This window comes from Lissotriton vulgaris, unplaced genomic scaffold (assembly GCF_964263255.1).
Source record: "Lissotriton vulgaris unplaced genomic scaffold, aLisVul1.2 SCAFFOLD_1304, whole genome shotgun sequence".
NCBI classification, from domain to species: Eukaryota; Metazoa; Chordata; class Amphibia; order Caudata; family Salamandridae; genus Lissotriton; species Lissotriton vulgaris.
The window spans coordinates 602,542-622,777 of NW_028249096.1; the positions used below are offsets into that span (position 1 = coordinate 602,542).

Below are 20,236 nucleotides of genomic sequence, written 5' to 3' on the forward strand. Positions count from 1 at the left end.
TACAGGGCGAGGGCTAATGGTAGCAAAATAGAAATGGAAACGCCACAGTCCCCCTGTCTGAGCCAATCCATCCCTTATAATCAGCGCACTCTGATGGACGGTCGCTGGCATCCTGCCGAGGCGCAGTGCTGCAGAGTGAAACCGCCGGGCTATTAATGGGATAATATATACAGGTTGTCGAAAGTAATTATCCTTTCCTATACTTGCATTAAACAATTTAATATTTAAACATATTATACCACAAAAAAACCTGACTAAAATGGAAAGCTGGCGCAGCAAAAAAATTCTGTTAAGCCACAATGTAGACCAGACGTGCTCAGCGCTTAAAATTGAAAAATAGAAGTGCAGGTACTCTTTACCAGAGTACTTGTTTCTGAGAAGTGCCGGTACTCTCCAATTAAAAGTATTATGTCACTCTTGAGAAGTGCTAATACTCTCCCTCTCAAAATAAAAACTTGGACAAAATAAAGACTTGGAACTCCCTCCCGACCCACCTCCGCCTGACCCAGGACCATCTCGCCTTCAGGAAGCAACTCAAGACCTGGCTGTTCGAGCAGTAGCGGACCTCCCTCCCCTAGCGCCTTGAGACCCTCAGGGTGAGTAGTGCGCTATATAAATGCTTTGATTGATTGATTGATTGAAAAAAGTGCTGGTACTCCGTACTGGACAGTACTGGACCATTTAAAGCACTGGATGTGCTGGTACTAACACTATGGTGCGTCACTAGGGAGGGCACTTTGAATGCAAAACATCCGTAGGAGGTACTCACGTAGGTGAGTTTTGACTCTAGTCATGCCCAGAGATGAGGGAGGTGGGCTGGAAGGGCTACAAAAAAATATATGCCACTCCAATTCACCCCTTCGGGCATATCAACTAGATCACCAAATACAGAAATGTGCACACATGAGACCAATCTGATTTGAAATTTCATAGTTGCCAAAATCCATACCTCATATTCTTAAAACAGGGCGAAATTTAAATTACGCTGGAGTAATTTGTGTCATTTAGGCAATTTCATGATACCCCAGTTGTGTGAAATGTCTGAAATTAGGCCATTATTTTACTTTGGTCATTACGCCAATAAACAGCAGTTGTTCCCCGTGCTTTCTTTAAATGGTTTTTGCGCCAAATATTGAAGCGAAGATACATTTCATGCTAAAGTATTGCACAAAATACCATATTTGCAATTTGTGTAATTGTGTGTAATTTCCCCCAAATTCAAATTACGTGAATTTTGAAGGGACTTGGGGGCAGATTTATGTTAACTGGCGCATCCCGAGGGATGCGCCAGTTAACGTGCGCCACAGTGCGCCACAGCTACGCCACCCATGGTGCGCCGCATTTATGATGCGGCGCACCATGGGGCAAAAACAGCACAGATGCGTGACGCATCTGTGCCGGAAATGTGGCACATTGCTGGAGTTGCGTCGCAAGCGCGACGCAGCTCCAGCAATGCTCTGGGGGGGCCTATTCTTTCAATGCTGCCTCAAGCCTTACGCCTGCTTCAAGCAGGCGCAGGGTTTTGACGCAGCATTGCCCTGAAAGTGACTGAGTGAAATCTCATAGATTTCACTCAGCCACTTTCAATAGGCGTTCCTGCGCAGGAACGCCCCCCCCTGCGCAGGAACGCCTCCTCATGGCGCAGTGCTGTACAACGTGACGCATCTCCTAGATGCGTCACGTTTGAAAATAGGGCGCAGGGATCCGCCACGTTTCCGCGCCGTTGCGTCACGCAACGGCGGCGTAAACGTGGCGCAAGCCCTTCATAAATCTGCCCCTTGGAGACTACTCCAGTTTGACGCCACTCACAGATATACAAACACACATTCGTTTGGCAGGCACATGTTTTGTACAAGAAATGTATCAGATTATCGAAATAGTACAGGAGCTGCCATTACTCAAGAGAGCCCCCCATTTTACATAAATCTGACAGGCAGGCCTTAGTCAGAACTGCTATCCCTGGAGTTGCTGAGACCTTTCAGTGTCAGGGCTGAGAGGAAACAGCTATGCCATACACCACACAGTTCATGAAGACTCAGCAGTGCCACAACTCTACATTATGGGCCCCACTGGCGTAATGTGGTTGGTAAAGGGCCCCTGGAGTATAGTCTCTACCTGTGGTGTAACTGCCTGACTGAAAACGCTGAGCACACAGTAAGGTCTTGTCACAAGCATACAAGGGAGCTGGGCCACTCTGAATGGTGGGACCCCCAGCACTACACTGACAGCGGATGCCCACATTGTGCCACTTTAACTCAGGCCGGAGAGTGCAAATCAGACTCAGTTTATTGCAATCTTTCAGATTTGAGTCTTCCAAGCAGGGCTACAATGCGGGTTGGGTAGAACTTATGGGCTTAATTGTCGTCTACCAACGCTGGCCATGTTGGCCCATACTCCATAGTGCCTCGTCTGTCACTTGGAAGACAGATTATAGATACTCGAGCAGCAGGGCTATCCTTGGAGTGGCACATCTCTTACAAACTCAGAGTTCCAACAGTAGAGATGCCCCCGTATGCTCAGATCTGACGGATGCAGGCCTCTCAAGCGCAGCTGACTCGCATCGCAGGATTAGGCATCTGATATGTTTCCGCTTTAATAAAACACCAATACCGCTTCCTAGATTACTATTTCAATTTGTTTAACAGTACTCTAAGCACAACATTGAAAGTAGCCTACATTCTTCCTACACCCAACCTCCAACTGACTCTGCCATTTGTGATCTGAGGGCCCGTGTAAAGATGTCCCTTAATCAGTGGTATAAAACCAACTGTTCCAACGGACCTGCAACTGCAAACTCTTTTTTTCTCCTATCACATCAACCATCAACCTTTCATAGTGTACGTACCTTCAGATACCCACATTCTGCTTATTCACACACCCCTGCCAGCTATCCAGGGTCCCAAAATCCCAAAAGCCCATCCGCGTGTCCACCACACAACGCAAGCACTTCTGTGTGTCCACCACCCCACCCACGGCAACTGTGCGTCATTACCCAATAACTTCTCAACGAACTATCAAGATAACTCATGTAGCTCTTCAGACTAATGTCGTGCACCACAGAAAATCTACCCTCGTCCTTATTTGCCTCAAATTCATCAACTCTCCAGGTGCCCCATTCTTTCGAGAGGGCCCCCATTCAGCCAAAGACCAATGACTTTCTCTAACATACAGGAGAATCAGGGGCCCCATATCACTTTTTGCAGGGGGGAACCGTCATTTTGTGTTACGTCACTGCTTCCTGATTGGCAGGTAATGTCATATCTCTCTTACAGAAGTCTTCTTTCAAATTCCTCTACCCAGTCAAATTACTTTGCTGTGTTCAAGACTGTCTTTTTCATAAACCTTTTTTAAAGATTCTCTTCAGCAAAGTTCTACACAGTCTTATCACACCAGCTTCTACAAACATCTGTAAATATCTCACGCAGAATGCATTTTACTCAGATAGCTCTCTTCAAGAGTATGCAGTACTCCAGGTGGTGCAGAATACCCATGCGAAACTGGTTCTGGACATTCCTAGAAGATATTCGGAGGCCAAGGGTCTGAATCCCCTTCACTGGCTTACAATTAACAAGCACATCAGCTTCAAATTTCTCTGTATGGTCCAAAATCTATCTCCCCTATCCAGCGAGATTAAAATCCATGTTTAGCTGGTACTACCCGGGCAGATCCCTTTGCTCAGCTTCTAATCTACTGCTTCACGTACCCGTAACCACAAGAAAGAGATGGGCGACAGAGCATTCTCGACTGCCATCAGTAAGACTCTGGAATACTCTTCCAAAAAACATGAAGGCCATCTCCCAGCTCGTGCCCTTTAGAAAGGCTCTTAAAACTTGGTTATTCTGAGGGTAGCTATGTCCTGCATCAACTATACTAATGGACTATCTTCTTGGATGGGAATCTACAGCGCCTTCACGCCTGCGGGTAACTGTAGCGCTTTATAAACGCAAAAATCAAATCAAAACCTTTGTGTCTATAACTTCATAACTTCTACCTGCTACATGTTTCCTTCTTGATCTCTGCGCTGTGTATCTACGAGCTATGCAAACATGCGAATCTTGTGTATTTGCCTCTTCTGGTTTCCCCACAATTTGAGGACCATTCGTTGCCAGGGCCCTGGAGGGAGTCTGCATTTATGCCCATCATACTACTAGTAGGTTCTCCCCAGGGTACCTCAAAAGATCTCTATTCTTCCATCTTTTACTACTTCTCTTGGCAGCATAACTACTCTTCTTATTCAACCTCCCCTATTGCCTCTTTACTGACAAACTAGTGCTGTAGTCTTATGCAAAAGTCTGAACTTCGCCTTCTACATCCCATAAAACTTACTAATGCCCATGACATCTTCCCCATTATACATATTTCAGTCTTGAAATGGAATCTAACAGAGCCTTTGAAATCCATCACATGCATGGAACCTCCTCGCCAACCTCAAGGCTCCTGCACCATCACACAGCTAATGTAGGTATCCCTCTTTAACCCCTTCACTGAAATGTATACCCTCAATGTATGAGCAACCTACCTCAAGTCAGTAAAATTAAAAGCCTCAAGCCACTTGTGGGCATCCCACATTGCCAACACTGACTGGTAACCACATCTCCTGCCTCCATTACACAGCGAGTCTACAGGACGACAGGCTGCCTGTTCCCTTACAAGCTAGCTTGTGACCTTTATTCACTTCCCCGTTCCCATCCAAGAACCTGGTTGATGTTAATATTTACTGCATAACTCTTTGTACAAAAATCTCTTGTCAAAAGCTAAATAGGAATGTGTATATAAATTTACAAGCATGCATATTCTACAGCAGTACATTGACACCTACGCTACCCCGCAGATTACAGAGATCATGTAGTCTCTGTACATAGGCAGCAAGACTATTTCTCAGGTTATACCAGTCTGACAGACTTAGGCCTTGGAGTGCATTACTAATTCCCATGTTCTAAACTCAGTTCATTAAGACCATAATTATCACTTTGGTTGCACTGTAGAAGAAGTCCTTCCTCATTGATAGGAGTGTCAGGCCCATAAACCTTGATTAAAGTGCTTTTATTACTCTGATCTCAAGTGCCATCATATACGGGCCGCTCTTCTACCTACGCGAAAGAGTAATAGCCCATATTCTGTATCTGAATATACTGTAACCTGCCCAATTATAATTAGGACTCCCAATCTTATGGTATTTATTTTTTGGACATTTCCGTCTGTATTTATCCATATTTCTTTTTTTGCTAATATCATCTGTATTTTTCCATTTATTTTGGGTTTCGTGAAAAATGAAGTTGAAACTAGGATAGTACTACATTTATGTAACCAATATATGTGCATGCATGCTTGAATGGCTAATATGTTTCTATGATATGAACACCCACAGATGATAAATCAATGCACTAATATGAAAACATTTTTTATTAACCTCTTAAGCGCTGCCGACGGCCAACGGTCGTCAAGAGCGCTACCACCCCAGTGCTGCGCACGACCATTGGACGTCCATTCAGCACTAGTTCCAATGGACAGCGCAGCATTGGGGAGGGATATTTGCGCCGCAGCTAAGGTGTTAAGGTTGTGCATAGTCTACTCCTTTACTAAAATTCCTTTCTTGTTTTAACCCCTTACCTGTTAATATGCACAGCTAATGACCACCTGGCAGTCATGGCTGACAGTAGTTAGAAACACTCAAAGAAGTATCCAATTTCCTTTTTTATCCACATCTAAAAATAAATACAGACAGAAAAATAAATGGTTTTCTGTCTGTATTTATCTCTAAAAATCAGTAAAAACGGAAAACAGGGAGCCCGAATTATAATCAATTTTTAGAGTTCTCTAGTTCTCATCACCCTCTCACATGTCACCTTTATCATTCAATTTCAGCAGACATCATTGCCTAGATAACCTATAGTCAATCTTTCCGATGCAGCCTTCTGAAAAGCTGCAAATGTTTGTTGTCCACTGTTTCAGTTTTGGTAGCAATGCTTCCTCAACCATTTGTCAACAAATCACTGTTCTGATCATGTCATGACACTTGTACCGATCTCTGTTAAATCAAATAATCAATATTTGACCTATAAATAAAGAGATGACATTAGAGCTTTTTTTTCATTTCTTGTAAATTTAGTGCTAAATTGGTGAGTTTTCGGGTTTGGGTGTGTCCCAGTATGATCATTACCTCATCCTATAGGTAGGAAAGCGGTGCACCTCTCTACAGCATCTTCACCTATTGCAATAAAAGTCGATTCCCTTTCTTTCGAAGTACAGTACTTCTAGAATATATATAACATCACGACTTTTAATTTATAGCTCCTCGTGCATGCACTTTTTTTACAATAATTAGATTTCAGAGACCAGTAAATTTGGTCAGGAACGGGTTTTTCTCTGTGTATATATATATATATATATATATATATATATATATATATATATATATATATATATATATATATATATATATATATATATATATATATATATATATATATATATATATATATATATATATATATATATATATATATATATATATATATATATATATATATATATATATATATATATATATATATATATATCTCGAGCCACTCCGACCAGGTATCATTATACCATTAAGAGTTTTTTTTATTTTTGGGCAAAAAGACCCGTTACGAGCACACAGGCTCTTGGTCACATGACCATGGTTCCAAATCTCGTACAAGTACTGTTTGTTTGATGAAAATGAAAAACAGACTCTGTGTTTACAACATCACACAGAGCCCCTGTCACAAATGAAATTATAAATATATTCCTTGTTTACAACACAATTTAAAATGAACAATAATGTTTTACCCTGCTTGGTCATAAGTTGTGTAAGGTGACATGAAAACGCTGTTTAATGCGGAAAAACATTAATCGGTTCACAGCATAATTTCTAACCTCCTATGGGCGACATCGTGGGTTTAGTACCCTGTATTCTCCTATATACAATTTACATAGGTGTTCAAGCCTTGTACTGGGAGCAATTAAGCAGTGAATAGTTTAAGACATAATTAGTTTAATAAGTGACTATAAGCTCCAGATGTTACTGTAGGTTATTAGATTCATAATTCAGTCATATATTCATGATACTTATAATTCAACCTCCATTAAATTAAAGGTTCCAATATTGAAGTGACAGATTTAAATTCATTGGTATAGTACCCCTGCTAATGGTATTCAGCCAACCTTTCGTACTAAAAATATAAGTGCTCCATTCACTTCTCTCCTACTACCTACTACAACCCCAAACAATCAAGTGATTATTATTCTATTTAATTCAAGAGTCATACAAATATTTCTATAGTCCCAAACATGGACTTTCCAGTTAGAACGAAGACAGACTGAAAATCAAGAGTTTGGGATTCATCAGCCACCTGTTCTATGCACACTGGAGCCAAAGTTACCAGTCCCACTCAGGCCGGTGGGCATCCTAAAGCCATCTAGTTTAGTAATCCTAAAATCTATGTGCACATTTTTCTTAGATCTGATAGTGGGCCCTGTACGGTCTCTTTACCACTACAATATTGTTATCTTTCTTTACATAATCTCGACTTCACATTTGAGCAGCAGACTCCCATGTGGCAATGGCCTGAAGAATGTGCCCCATCAGGCACTAAATTGAACCCTAGAAATCCTTTCAACCACAGTCACCCCTTTGTCACTCTGCACCTGTGGCCATGCGCCCACTTCACAAGGATAACAAATTGGTGCAGGTCTGCTGTATAGTCATGTTTTTACAGGTTTATCAAGCTGTAGTTAATATCCATATATCAAAGATAAATCTTTTCAGTCATGCAGCCTGAACAGTTGACCGTTCTGCATGTTTAGTAGGTGAAAGAGTAATCTTTTAACTGAATGTTAGTGACCACATGGAGCGATTCTTAATGTTAGAAAGAAGACTTTAGTTCAAAAAGAGTATTGAATACATAGAAGAACTTTGCAGCAGACCTGTTCTGCCTAAAACATTTCTTCGCTAACATGGGAAAGTGCGTGAATTTAGGGCTGTCATTAGCAGGAGGGAACATCTATCTATCCCCAGATGGGGCACTTCCCTAGCTTGCTGGAAAATCTGGCGTCCAGCTATCAAGTCTTCTGAGGGAAATCGGGAAACCTGTCTTTTTACACTCACACATGCCAGGCGGTTTCTACATTGGGGCGTTTGGGCGCCGCCCCCCCTGATTTCTCGCCGTGCGAGAAGAAGGCAGAAACAAATGGTAGTTATTTATTTATAACTACCATTTGTTTCTGCCTGCCCTTCTTGCACGGCGAGAAATCAGCGAACTTCCTGGTTACTAACTCGAGCCTCAGGGCAGGGGGGAGTGGCTTGGGGGAGTGGCTTGCCCAATGTTGTGAATACGGACTGTTTGGACAGCCTGAGAGGCAGTCCAAACAGACAGTATTAGCAACAGTGGGCAAGCCACTCCCCCAAGCCTCCTCCCATTCTCCGTTCTGCAGGATGCAGACTCGGAGAAATGACGTATTTAGGGCAGCCAGCCGAACCAATCAGCGCTGGCTGCCATGGAGGGGAGGGAGGCTGCCTGCAGGCTTCCGTGAGGAGAGCGGCGGTATTCAAATGCAGGACGGCGGGAGCAGTCTCGGGACTCGAGTCGGGAAGCCAAGGTAAGTTTGTTATATTTAAATTAATTTTAAATGTAACCTTAATGACAGTAAGCTGGAAGCGATCTTTTACCTTATACAAAGCGATATGGTTAATGGTTAGGGCAATCTGTGTTGCTAGTTGCGATCGTGCATGGAGCGTGAAATGAGGCTTGTAGGGGTGACAGTGTTCTCATGTCGTATAACCCTGTTTCTCCTGCGCGCCGTGTCACTTCGTACTTTATATTCCGTGCATGAAGAGATGTTTAGTGTATTTTGTTTTGCCGATGCTATCTGCTAGCGAAGTGGGAAAGAAGTGGGCGTGGTCCTCGAACCAGCAGTCAGTGGAGCCCTCTTCCTCCTGACTGAGAGGAGGGGCGGGCTGGGAGCTCCAGCTTTGGTATTCACGAGAGAAAGCAGTGGCTAATGTATCTGAATGGGGATTAACATGGAGACACCCTCCGTCTCATATTTACCTCTTCTGAGGGAAACGGGTCAAAATCCGCACTCATTTGCTACCTGCTTTGAGCAGGAGCAAGTATGTTTGGGGCCATTTTTTGTGTGTCCATAGTGCTGGGGCGGGGGAGGCGGTGTATTTAAGGTGTCTCTTGCGAGACCTCACTCGGCAACGTGTACTGAGGGCCCGAGTGCAGTACGGGAATTGTTTTACGCCCTACCACTTTCAAATGTCACCAGCCGCCACTGGTCAAACGACAAGGTCACAGCTCTGCAGACGCTGGCAGGTGTGGTCTTAGATATGGTTTTACAGAGCAGAACAATATTAAACCACTCGCTGTCCAAGCAGAATATTTAATTATTAAACAAATAGCTTTATAATTATCTTGAAAAGCCTTCAAGCGAAAATACATAACACGCACTGGCCAAGCCACTAGGTCTCGCCTTTCGAACCTATTGGATTTGCCAATTGTTTATATAAAAAAAAACACATGAAAGCATTTTTTTTAAAAGTAGGTGGGGAAAGCAACACAGGGGTGCACATGGGGTGGAAGTAACACATGGCGCAGGGAGAGGCGAAAGCAACATAGGGGACGAAGGAGGCAGAAACAACATGGGGGTGCAGTTGGGGGAAGCAACACAGGAGAGTGGGCGGGAAAGCAAAATGGAGGGCATGTGTGGGGTTGGCAAAAAGCAAACAGTTGAGATAGAGAGTAATGTGGAGCTGGGAGAGAAGCACACGGGTGAGAAAGCCACACCAAAGGAGAAGCATACAAGGCCGAGTGCATCACGGAGGTGGGTGGGGAGAAGCACACGGGCTAGAGAGAGTAACACAGAGTGCAGAGGGTGAAATGAAAGTACACTAGGAAGAGCATTGAAAACACAGGCACTCTTGTGGAGTACTTAAGACAAATGAAAAAAGTAGTTCCCTAAAAGAGAGTAGTGGAAGGACACAGGTAAAGTGGTTGTGGTCCAAGAAAGGAACTGGCACAAAATGGACAAGGCAAGCTGTCGAATAAGAAGCAGGCAAATGACAGTAAATGCACCTGTAGTAAACAATAGGGGTCTTCAAGACTCTTTATGTTCTTGGTAAGCCCACACACAATATGTCTTTCACAACCAGACAACTGGGCTGACTGGTAGGCTCGACCTAAAAATGACAATAGGTTGTAAATCGCAATAATCTTTCAAAAGATATGACACCAAACAGTCCATAAAAGTTTAGTGGGGTTGAATGTTACCCTGTGCAAATAATGCAAATGTTCGACAATTCAGCACCAGAAATGTGGTGGCTAGATCTCACCAAATGCAGCAGCAAAGATCCAATGTCAGGGCAGTGTGCCAGTGATGAGTGTGTAAAACACATGTGCAGGTGCCCACATTTTTTAGTAGAAGATAATTCCGCAGGACCCATATTCTAAAAAGTTGCGGGGTTTAGATGCAATAAATGAAGGTGGTGTGAGGTAAGTTCCAGTCCTGAAAAATAAGTTTTGGTGATGCCCACTGGCAATCACCAGCACAAATTAAGCACTGCATGTGCTTCACCTTGGAGTTGAAAGGTACCATGAAAGTGACTTCCTCCTGACTCAGAACAGGCAACACAACAGAAGCCGAGCTCTCACAGGGGAAACAACCTTTAAAACGCAACTTTTACAACGCACTTCCATTACAACGAAACTTTTACAACTCAACATCCATTACATCGCATGCCATTACAATGCAACCATTACAACGCATGACACTACAATGCATACCACTACAACGCATGTCATCACAACGCAGTCATTACAACGCATACCATTACAATGCATACCATTACAACACATAGTACCCTTACACTATCCAATACTTACCCTACTGTTGCACCCCCTGGAGTTAGAATAGTAAGTGTTACCCCTACACTATCCAACGCTTACCTTACTGTTGCACCCCCTGGAGTTAGAATAGTAATTTTTACCCCTACACTATTCAACACTTACCCTACTGTTGCACCCCCCTAGAGTTAGAATAGTAATTTTTACCCCTACACTATCCAATACTTACCATACATGCAATGTAATGTTATGCGTTGTAATGGTATGCGTTGTAAAGGTAGTATGCGTTGTAATGGAATGAGTTGTAAAGGTAGTTTTTAAAAATTCGTTGTAATGGCATGCAATGTAAAAGTATGCGTTGTAACGTCATGCAATGTAAAAGTATGCGTTGTAACGTCATACATCCTCTCACAGAATGTTCCGCCTACGAAGAGTGGAACATCCTGCTAGTGAAAACCACATGCACAAAATCGATGAAGGTGGTACAGGGGCTAGAGAAGGTGAGAACGGACATCGCCGGGAAGGAAAGACGGGTGGAGGCTACCTAAGCAGGGACAGTGAGAAGGGAGCGAGACATGGGACGGACCTGTGGCGGCTTCTCCACTAAGACGGAGGAGCGTTTTCCCACTGCTTTAAGTAGTGTAAATAAAGGAAACACAAAATGATAATAACAAAGTTATTATCATTTTATGTTTCTGTGCTGCTTTGCTGGCGAGCGGGCAGGGCTGCTCTGCTCTCAGAGCAGGGCAGGAGAAGAGTGCTTTGCACAATCCAAGTGTACATTGACTGTTTGGCCGGCCCTCTGTGGCCGGCCAAACAGTCATGCACACTTTGCCCGTTCTCCATACAGGCTGCATAACAGCCTGCATGGAGAACATGCCCAGACCTCCAGTCCCCGTCTGACCGCTGAATCATAGCGCTCAGACCAATCACAACTCTGCATTCCAGTGTTGTGATTGGTGAGGGGAGCCTGGGTGCTTCCTGGGTCCTATCCGGTGCCGGTGGAGCCCTGATGCGGAGGTGAGCCACGGCGGCAATAAGGTACGTTATTATTTATTTACATCGCCCCATGCCTCTGCCCCGCCACTCCCGATCAGTGCCGGCCGCCATTGGACAGGACCAGGGGTGCACTTTCTATTGGTGCAGCAGGTGAAGTTGCACTGGGGCCCAGAGGTCTGAGGGGTCCAATAAACCCTAACTATTGCTGTATTTTAGAACCCAAACAGAAGTCAGAGGCTCAATTTCCTACTTTGTACTCAGCCCATTGACACGCTGGTGGCTACATTTCTGGACATGACAGGGGATGGCAGTCAAGCAGCACTGGTCTACTGGGTCACCTTACGGCTCAGTGTGGAAATGTGGATGAGTCCAGCCAGATATAAAGGGCTGATGGAGCTACCTTTTTTTTTTTTAAAAAAGGTCTTTACAAGCTTTGTACATTTTAAATCTGGCAAGGGTTATAAAATGCAACACGTTTGCGAGTTAAAAGACCTTGAAACTTTGTGTGGTGTTACTGCTATTGATATTATGAAGGTAGGCACCCACGGGGTCTAATCCAGGAAACTTTTCATTTGGCTCAGGAAACAATCTTGCCAAAGTACTCAAGGTGGACTTGTGGAAGCACGTGGTGGGAGAAGGGGTACACTGTGTGTTGTTATCCACGCACTTGGTAGCAGTGCATGCAAGCAAAAGACATGTTCAACAGACGCCATCTCTCTTGGACAGTCATACATAATGGTCCAAGACCAGCCAACCCCACTGTAAAAAGTCTAAAGGCACTGGAAAGGGTGTGCACTCACTGAAAGGCCCTCATGACGTACATCGCACACTCATGCCTAAAACAGGTCACTGACTGGATGCCAGAGAGTAGCCTACACCTCAATGGTGATAAAACTGAGGTGTTGGTTGTAACCCCGCAAGATGGTAAGAACTATCTTGGCCAGACTACCATGGAGAGCTTCCCCACACCCTTATGCAGTGAAGTTTAGGGTTCTGGGTAGATGACAAGTTGACAATGGAAATACATGGAAACAAGCTACCAGGAACATACTTCGGAGCATTAAAAACATCAAGGAAAGTTGTACAATGGCTTCCACCAACTTCAAGAAGAGTTTCCGTGTAGGCACTGATCAGCTCGAGACTCAATTATTGCAATCCCCTCTTCCTGGGAAGCCCCAAGTATGCCATAAAGAGACTGCAAGTCGTTCAGGTTGCTGCAGCACAAACTCTTTATAAAATTCCCAAAACATCAATCTGGCAGCCCTGCATTGGCTCCGGTGCAGAAAAAAATTCAAGTCAAGGCATTAAGAATATCCGATTGGGCAATACACGGGAAAGGGGGGCTTGGGGGAGGGAGCCGACCGCCGGGAGGTCCCCTCCCCCGGGCGGTTTGGGAGGGCTGCGAGGGGTTTTACATTGGAAGTAGCCAGAAGTTTCTAGATTTGGGCTGGTCTAGTAGGACCAGTATAGCCCAATTATATATTCCCCTATCACTGCCTCCCAGCCACCATTTTAGGTTTGGTGACCTGGTGGCTAGGAGGGCTTGTAGCTTTTTTGTCTGTCAGCGTTTTATAGAACATATTGTCAGGTATTTCGGTAATTTTAGCTATCCTTGTATCGTTTACTTTGGCGCTTTAATTCCGAGATGGAAGACTACCGCGTTTTGGAGGCCATGCGACTGCTGTCGGAAGCAGGTCGCATGGACTTGTTGGTGGGAGGGGGGCCGGCGCGCCCCCAGCGCCAGGCCTCCGCCGGCGTGTCCGCTGCAGTTATGGCTTGTTCTTCGCCTAAAAAGAGGCGTTCGGTTCAGGTAAGTGAAAGGGGCCGGTCCCGTTCGAGGAAACCGGCCCCTTCCTTGCAGGCGCGTGTGGCGGCGGGGGAGGGTGGAGCGCCGGTAATTTTGGGCGCCCCCGTAGTCGTGGGTGCTGGCGCGGGTCCGGCCCCTTTATCTGTTACGGAGTCCCGGGGTGGGGCGGGAGGCGCTCCGGCGGCAGGGCAGACGGCTCGCATGCAGCCAGGTCAGGCGTCTGGAGCGCAATTGATTGCTTCGGCGGGGCGGGCGGGGAAAGGTTTGGAGGCAGAAGCGCTCGTTCCCGCTCCGGTTGTTCCGGCCAAGCGGGGGAGGGGGGGCGGAGAGGGAGTAAGAAGCGCTCCGCTTCTGACCCCATAGGGGAGCGCCGTGTGGAGCCTGCGCTTGTCAGGGCTGCGCGAGGTGCGCGTAGGGGCTCGTTTCAATTAAATGATTGGCAGGGGGCAGTACAGCAGCATAATATGCCGGATTTGGATATTGTACAGCATTTTGTAGCAGAGACACAGACGATTGTTGATCCACGCGCTGATATGTTGTTAACCCCTTCACACCTTGCTGTATCAGATATGGATGTGACTGATGGTAGGGCTTCTTGCCAGCTTGTTACAGGTGGATTGGGGAGACAGGTTGGTATGGAGCCTCATGCTGGCCAGGTTGTTTTTGCACAGGATGTTGGTACGGACCATGGGGATGTGGACAGTAATGTGGGCAGCCCGTTATTATTCTCTACCCCTGGTTCTTATGTGGGTGCTGCTATGTCTGTTGGAGGGGGATCCAGAGGAGAGGGTGAGTGGGCCCAGATGGGTGAAAGTAGTTCCATGTCTGGTGAGGTTTTGGGCCAAGACACGGTAAGGTCAGGGGCTGTTGTGTTTCCTGGTTTTCAGGAGGGGAATGTCCTTTTGCGGAGGGATGACAGGAGATTGTCACAGGGGGGTCATGGAGCTTTTCATGGTGAGAGTCGGGGGTCTGCACCTGCGCATGGCCCAGGTTTGGGGGGATTGGGTAGGGCGGTGGGGGATGATTTTGTGGGGTTGATTCACCCTGGTGTGAGGTTTACAGGGGCTGTGGGTTTCTCAAATACGTTGTTGGAGCGTGAGGGGTTTTCCAGGCAGATGAGTGGAGGGCCTGTCCATGGAGATGCTAGAGGTCCTTATATAATGTTCGGTTCTCCGGGATGGGAGCATTTTGGTACAGCAGGTTTGGCGCAGCGTGGTTTTCACAAGGATATTGAGGGCCTCACGAGGGGTGTGGGGGTCCCTTTGCAGGCCTCTTCTTCAGCGGCAGCGGGCGCTAACTTGGATGAGAGTGATGAGGAAGAGATGATAGGCGACTCTCCGGTTAGGGAAGTGCCATTGAAGGGTTGCATTAGGGGACGTTCTTTGGAGAGGTGTCAGGGGTCGTTTGTTGATGCTAATTTACGGAGGTCAAGGTCTGTTTCGAGTGTGGCTTTTAGGGACCCTAGCACACCAGTCCAAACTTTTTCTTTTCAGGATAGGAATAGGGGCGGCGATCCAGACTTGGCAGGGCGCGGTCCAGTCCACTTTCGCCAAGGGGAAGCGACGAGAATGCCTAGCGCGGCCCTCTCTGTTCCACCGAGGGATCCCGCCGCGGCCAGCACACGAGGGTCTGGCGTGACCCCGCTGGCCCCAACGAGTAGCAGGTATAGGTGGCAGGCCTTGCCGGCGGCTATGGAGCTGCAGAGTCAACACGCAGGGAGGTACAGGCGTGTACAGCCTGCTCCCCCTCATGGAGTTCAAAAATCTTTGAAATGTAAAGTTGTTGATACCGGGTTGGGTAAGACCCGTGGTGAGTTGTTTCACACCAGTGTGGATTCAGAGGTGTTGGACTACGATGAAGAGAGTCCTGAAGAAGGTGAACTGCGGGATGCAGAGGGGGGGGTGCCCTCTCATGCTTCTCATAGTGTTTTACAGGCTCCAGTGGTCCAGAGTACAGTGCAAGGGAGAAGAGAGCACGGCCCATCGGGTAGGGCGCCTCGCAGACCGGATGCATTGACTTCGGCGCCACGGGCGGAGCCATCGAGAGTGGTCTCTCTGTTGCCAGGTGAGCAATCAGCCACACAGGCCAAACCTATAATGGTGTCTGTGGGTACTGGTGGTGACACAGAAATAGATGTTGGTGCTAGCCGTTTGGTCAAAGGTCGTTATGTACAAGACACTGCTGTTGGTACTGATGATGTAGTAGAAGATACAAACAAAGTTGAAAGTGGTGTTATGGCTGGTGCTTCCAGCAAAGTTAAAGAGCCAGTGGCCAGTAAGGAGTTAAAGATCAAAAAATTGCCTTATATGGGGGTTACGAAACCTTTAGGGGCTCATTTAATGTTAAGCACCAAGGAACGCATTTGGAATGGTGAGTATGTGGAACTCCTTAAGCTACTGCACCGGGAAGTCCGGTCTAAAGAGGGATCTAAAGAGGAGGAATTTGAACTGGCTAAACGGCCTAGAGTGCCTTTGAATATTGAAAACTGGACAGCGGCATTCTTGATTTATGCCAGTGTATATTGTGAAAAGTTCCCTGAGCGCAGCGTGTCCCTTTTTAAATACATGGACGTCATTCGTAAGGCACAGATCACCGGGGGTGGTTTTGCTTGGTCTCAGTATGATGAGGAATTTAGGGCCAGGATGGCTTGGGATCCTGAGGCTAAGTGGGGGGAGCTGGATAATGACTTGTGGCAACATACAATGGGGTCAGCGTCAGGGGGGAAGACTATTTTCACGGCCAGTGGTTTGCCATTAGTTTACCGCCCCTTTCAGGGGAAGCCCACCCGGGGAGGGGTGGGGGTCAATGCAACCATGCAATCGGGGTCTGGTTTCTGTTGGGAATTTAACAGGGGCTCCTGCATCAGAGAATATTGTAAATTTAAACATGAGTGCTCAGGTTGTGGTAGGAAACATCCGTTGTCCAAATGTTGGGACAATCAACCCTCTGAGAGCCCCAAAGGGAAGCAAACAGGTTCAGGAACTTCAAGTACGACCTCACAGTTTTCAGGGGGAAGGGGATACAGAGGTGCTAAGGGTGCTGGGTCCAAGGGCTCGTACACCAGTTAAATTAGAAAGGCTGCGCATTGCTTTGCAGGATTACGAAGAAGAGTCAGCGAAACTTACACTATTGGAAGGTTTTCAGTTTGGTTTCCGACTAGGTTACCTGGGCTCTCGGGAACGTAGGTGGTCTGCCAATTTAAAATCAGCTTCTGAACATGCCACAGTAGTACAAGACAAACTTAATAAGGAAGTACATGAAGGGAGGATGGCTGGCCCGTTTCACGATTGGCCGATCCTTAACTTGATTGTTTCACCAATTGGAGTTGTCCCGAAGAAAGAGCCGGGACAGTTTAGATTGATTCAACACTTGTCATGGCCTGAAGGGTCGTCTGTTAACGATTTTATTGACCCAGAGGCAGTGTCTGTCTCTTATTCTTCGGTTGACGTGGCCATGTCACTGGTTGTGACTGCGGGCGCAGCCGCTGAGATGGCTAAGTGTGACATCAAGTCTGCTTTCCGGCTGTTGCCTGTCCATCCGGACGATTGGAGCCTTTTAGGTATACAATTTGCTGGTAACTGGTACGTGGACAAGGCTCTGCCAATGGGCTGCTCCATATCATGTGCTTTGTTTGAGTGTTTTAGTACTTTTCTGCAATGGTATTTTTCCCATCAGTCCGGTCATTCACTTGTAACACACTATCTCGATGATTTTTTCTTTGTCGGATCCCCGGGCTCCGCGGAGTGCCAGAAAGCTCTGGACACATTCCAAGGGCTCATGGAGGATCTGGGAGTCCCTTTGGCTCCCGAGAAAACAATGGGCCCTGCCACTGTCCTCTCCTTTTTGGGTATTGAAATAGATTCGGTGGTTATGTCAGCTCGTCTGCCCGAGGACAAAAGAGTCAACATGGTTGAATTACTGGATGTGATGTTGGCAAAGAGAAAAGTGTTGGTGAAAGAGATTCAAGTGCTTCTGGGCCATTTGAATTTTGCCTGCAGAGTGGTGAGAGCGGGCAGGACTTTTTGTAGAAGACTGGGCAGGGCTTTGGCAGGTCATCAATTGCCTCACCATCGTGTTCGTCTGTCTGCTGGGGTTAAGGAGGACTTGAGAATGTGGAAGTTTTTCCTGAATTCTTTCAACGGTGTTCCCTTGGTCAGAGATGTTGACTTTCAGTGGGATGTACAAATGTTTTCGGATGCTGCTGGCAGTGATGGTTTTGGGCTCTTTTGGAATGGCAAATGGTGTGCAGAACGTTGGCCGGATGAATGGTTGAATGGTGGTCGTAGCATCACTTTCCTGGAAATGTTCCCTTTATTGGTTGCCTTGACTCTGTGGGGGGAGGAATTGGCACACAAGAAAGTGCTGTTTCGTGTGGATAACATGGCTGTTGTGGAGATAGTGAATCGCCAATCGGCCAGGGACGAGCAAGTGTTGAAACTTATGAGAGTTTTTGTCCTGGGTTGTCTGAAACACGATATTCATTTTCGTGCCTTACACATTCCTGGCGTGGACAATGACATTGCGGATGCTCTGTCTCGTTCACAGTGGGGGAGATTCCGTGGACTGGCAAGGGGCGCAGACAGATCCCCGACTCCGATGCCGAGTCATCTGTGGCACGTCGGCGAGGTCGGGTCATACAACTGGTGGTAGGTTCTTTGTCTGTGTCTACGCGTTCTGCGTATTCCCTGGCATGGAAGGAATTCTTGGAATCTGGTGCTGTCAGAAGGGAGGATCTGTCGCGTCGGTCAGATGATGTTGTTAATTTCATACTGGACCTCATGGATAAGGGTTTAACCAAAGTAACCATTGCTGGGAAACTGGCGGGGATTGCTTTCATGGGGAAGTTGTTGTGGGGCTATCCTCCATCAGCGGGGGAACTTGGTAGGAGGATGCTGGAGGGTTGGGCCAGGGAGCAAGGGCACGTTGGAAGGTCCAGAGCCCCCTTATCTTGGCAAGTTCTTGCCAGATTAATCACAGTTTTGCCTTTAGTTTGTTCGGATGATTTTGAGGCATGTGTTTTCTCTATGCTGATGGTGTTCATGTTTTTTGGAGCCTTCAGTGTATCAGAGTTGCTGGGGTCGAAATATAAGTGTGGATTGTTTTGGAAGGACGTTTTTTGTTATGATGAGGGAGTTCACGTCTGGTTGGCCAGTTCTAAAACTGATCAGACAGGTAAGGGGAAAGGCGTGTGGTTGCAGGCACGTGCTCCGAAGCTTACTTGCCCTCTAATGCTGGCGCAGCGCTGGCGTTCATTATGTGGGGGTGGGGATGAAGCCCTTGTTTTCCGACATATCAATGGTAACCCTGTAACAACTTATCAATTGCGAATGGTTTTGCGCAAAGCTTTACAACACATAGGTCTTGATGGCAATCTCTATGGTACTCACTCTTTCCGAATAGGTGCAGCCACTGAGGCTTTTAATAGAGGTTGGTCCGAGAGGGATATTATGCGTTTGGGGCGCTGGTCTTCCAACTGCTTCCAGCGTTATGTGAGGAGCTCTGCTGAAGAGGCGCAGGCGTCGTCCTCCTTCACATGATTCTAACTCTTTTTTCTTTTTCAGGATCCGTTGCTGGGCCTCGCTCCTCGGTGTTAACGGTCTGGATAGTGGGGCATTCCTTTGTCAAGTGGGCCAGAGTCCAGGCAGCGAAGAGTTATTTTGGAGATCTCCTTGGTTTCAATGACCGAATGTTTAACGTACTCTGGAAGGGTAAAGGCGGGATGCTCTGGAGAGAGTTAATCCCTTGTTTGAACAACAACATGGTGGGCGGTTTATGCCCAGATATTTTAGTTATTCATTTGGGAGAAAATGACCTTTGTGCTACAAAAGGTGTAGTTTTGCTACGAGCCATGAAACGTGATTTAGGCCTTATTAAGGACATGTGGGCTGGGTGCCATGTTTTTTGGACAGAGTTGATTCCCCGTAGGATATGGAGAGGTGCTGTGAACCCCAGGGCTGTCGATCGGGCTAGGAAGAAGGTTAATTCAGAGGTGTCTCGTTGCTGTAGGAGCCTTGGTTTCAGCAGAATTTCACACAGGGATATTAAGTTTGAGTCTGTTGAGTTTTTTAGGGATGATGGAGTTCATTTGTCCCGGGTGGGCATGGATCTTTACTTGTTGGAGCTCCGTGAGGTCTTATCCCGGGCTTTGGCTTTGCAGCGTTGATTTTCTTGTTTCTCTTTCGCTTCGCGGTTGGGGGGCAGAAAGTGAGGCGTGTCTTCCCCGCCTACCTTTCTGGGTGGCGGTGTTTTTGTGTATCGTTAAGGTTTTAGGCAGATTGCGGGTTGAGTATTAGTTCAAGTATTTATTTGACAAGTGCTGGGGTAGGTTGGTCATGGTTTGACCGTTCAGTTTGGTGAGGGGGGTAGCTGCAGGAGTGCAGGGTCAGGCAGGGTTTATGGTTATGGAGGACCTGACCGTTGTTATTGCAATTGTGGTTTGACGAATAAAGTTTTAACGTTGACGTATGTTTGATTAATGACGAAATGTTTTATTGATGACGTAATGTTTATTTATGACGTAATGTTATAATGCTGTTATATTGCTTATTGATGTATTGTTGGG

At 46.4% G+C, this 20,236-nt stretch overlaps 1 protein-coding gene across 1 annotated transcript; it reads left to right on the forward strand.

Annotated features, from left to right (window-relative positions):
- The first annotated feature begins 14,834 nt into the window (after nt 1–14,834).
- Nucleotides 14,835–19,837, forward strand: LOC147663699 (uncharacterized). Its single transcript, XM_086950256.1, has 2 exons — nt 14,835–15,738; nt 19,236–19,837. The coding sequence occupies exons 1-2, from the start codon at nt 14,835–14,837 to the stop codon at nt 19,835–19,837; spliced, it is 1,506 nt and encodes a 501-aa protein (XP_086806382.1).
- Nucleotides 19,838–20,236: the final 399 nt, after the last annotated feature.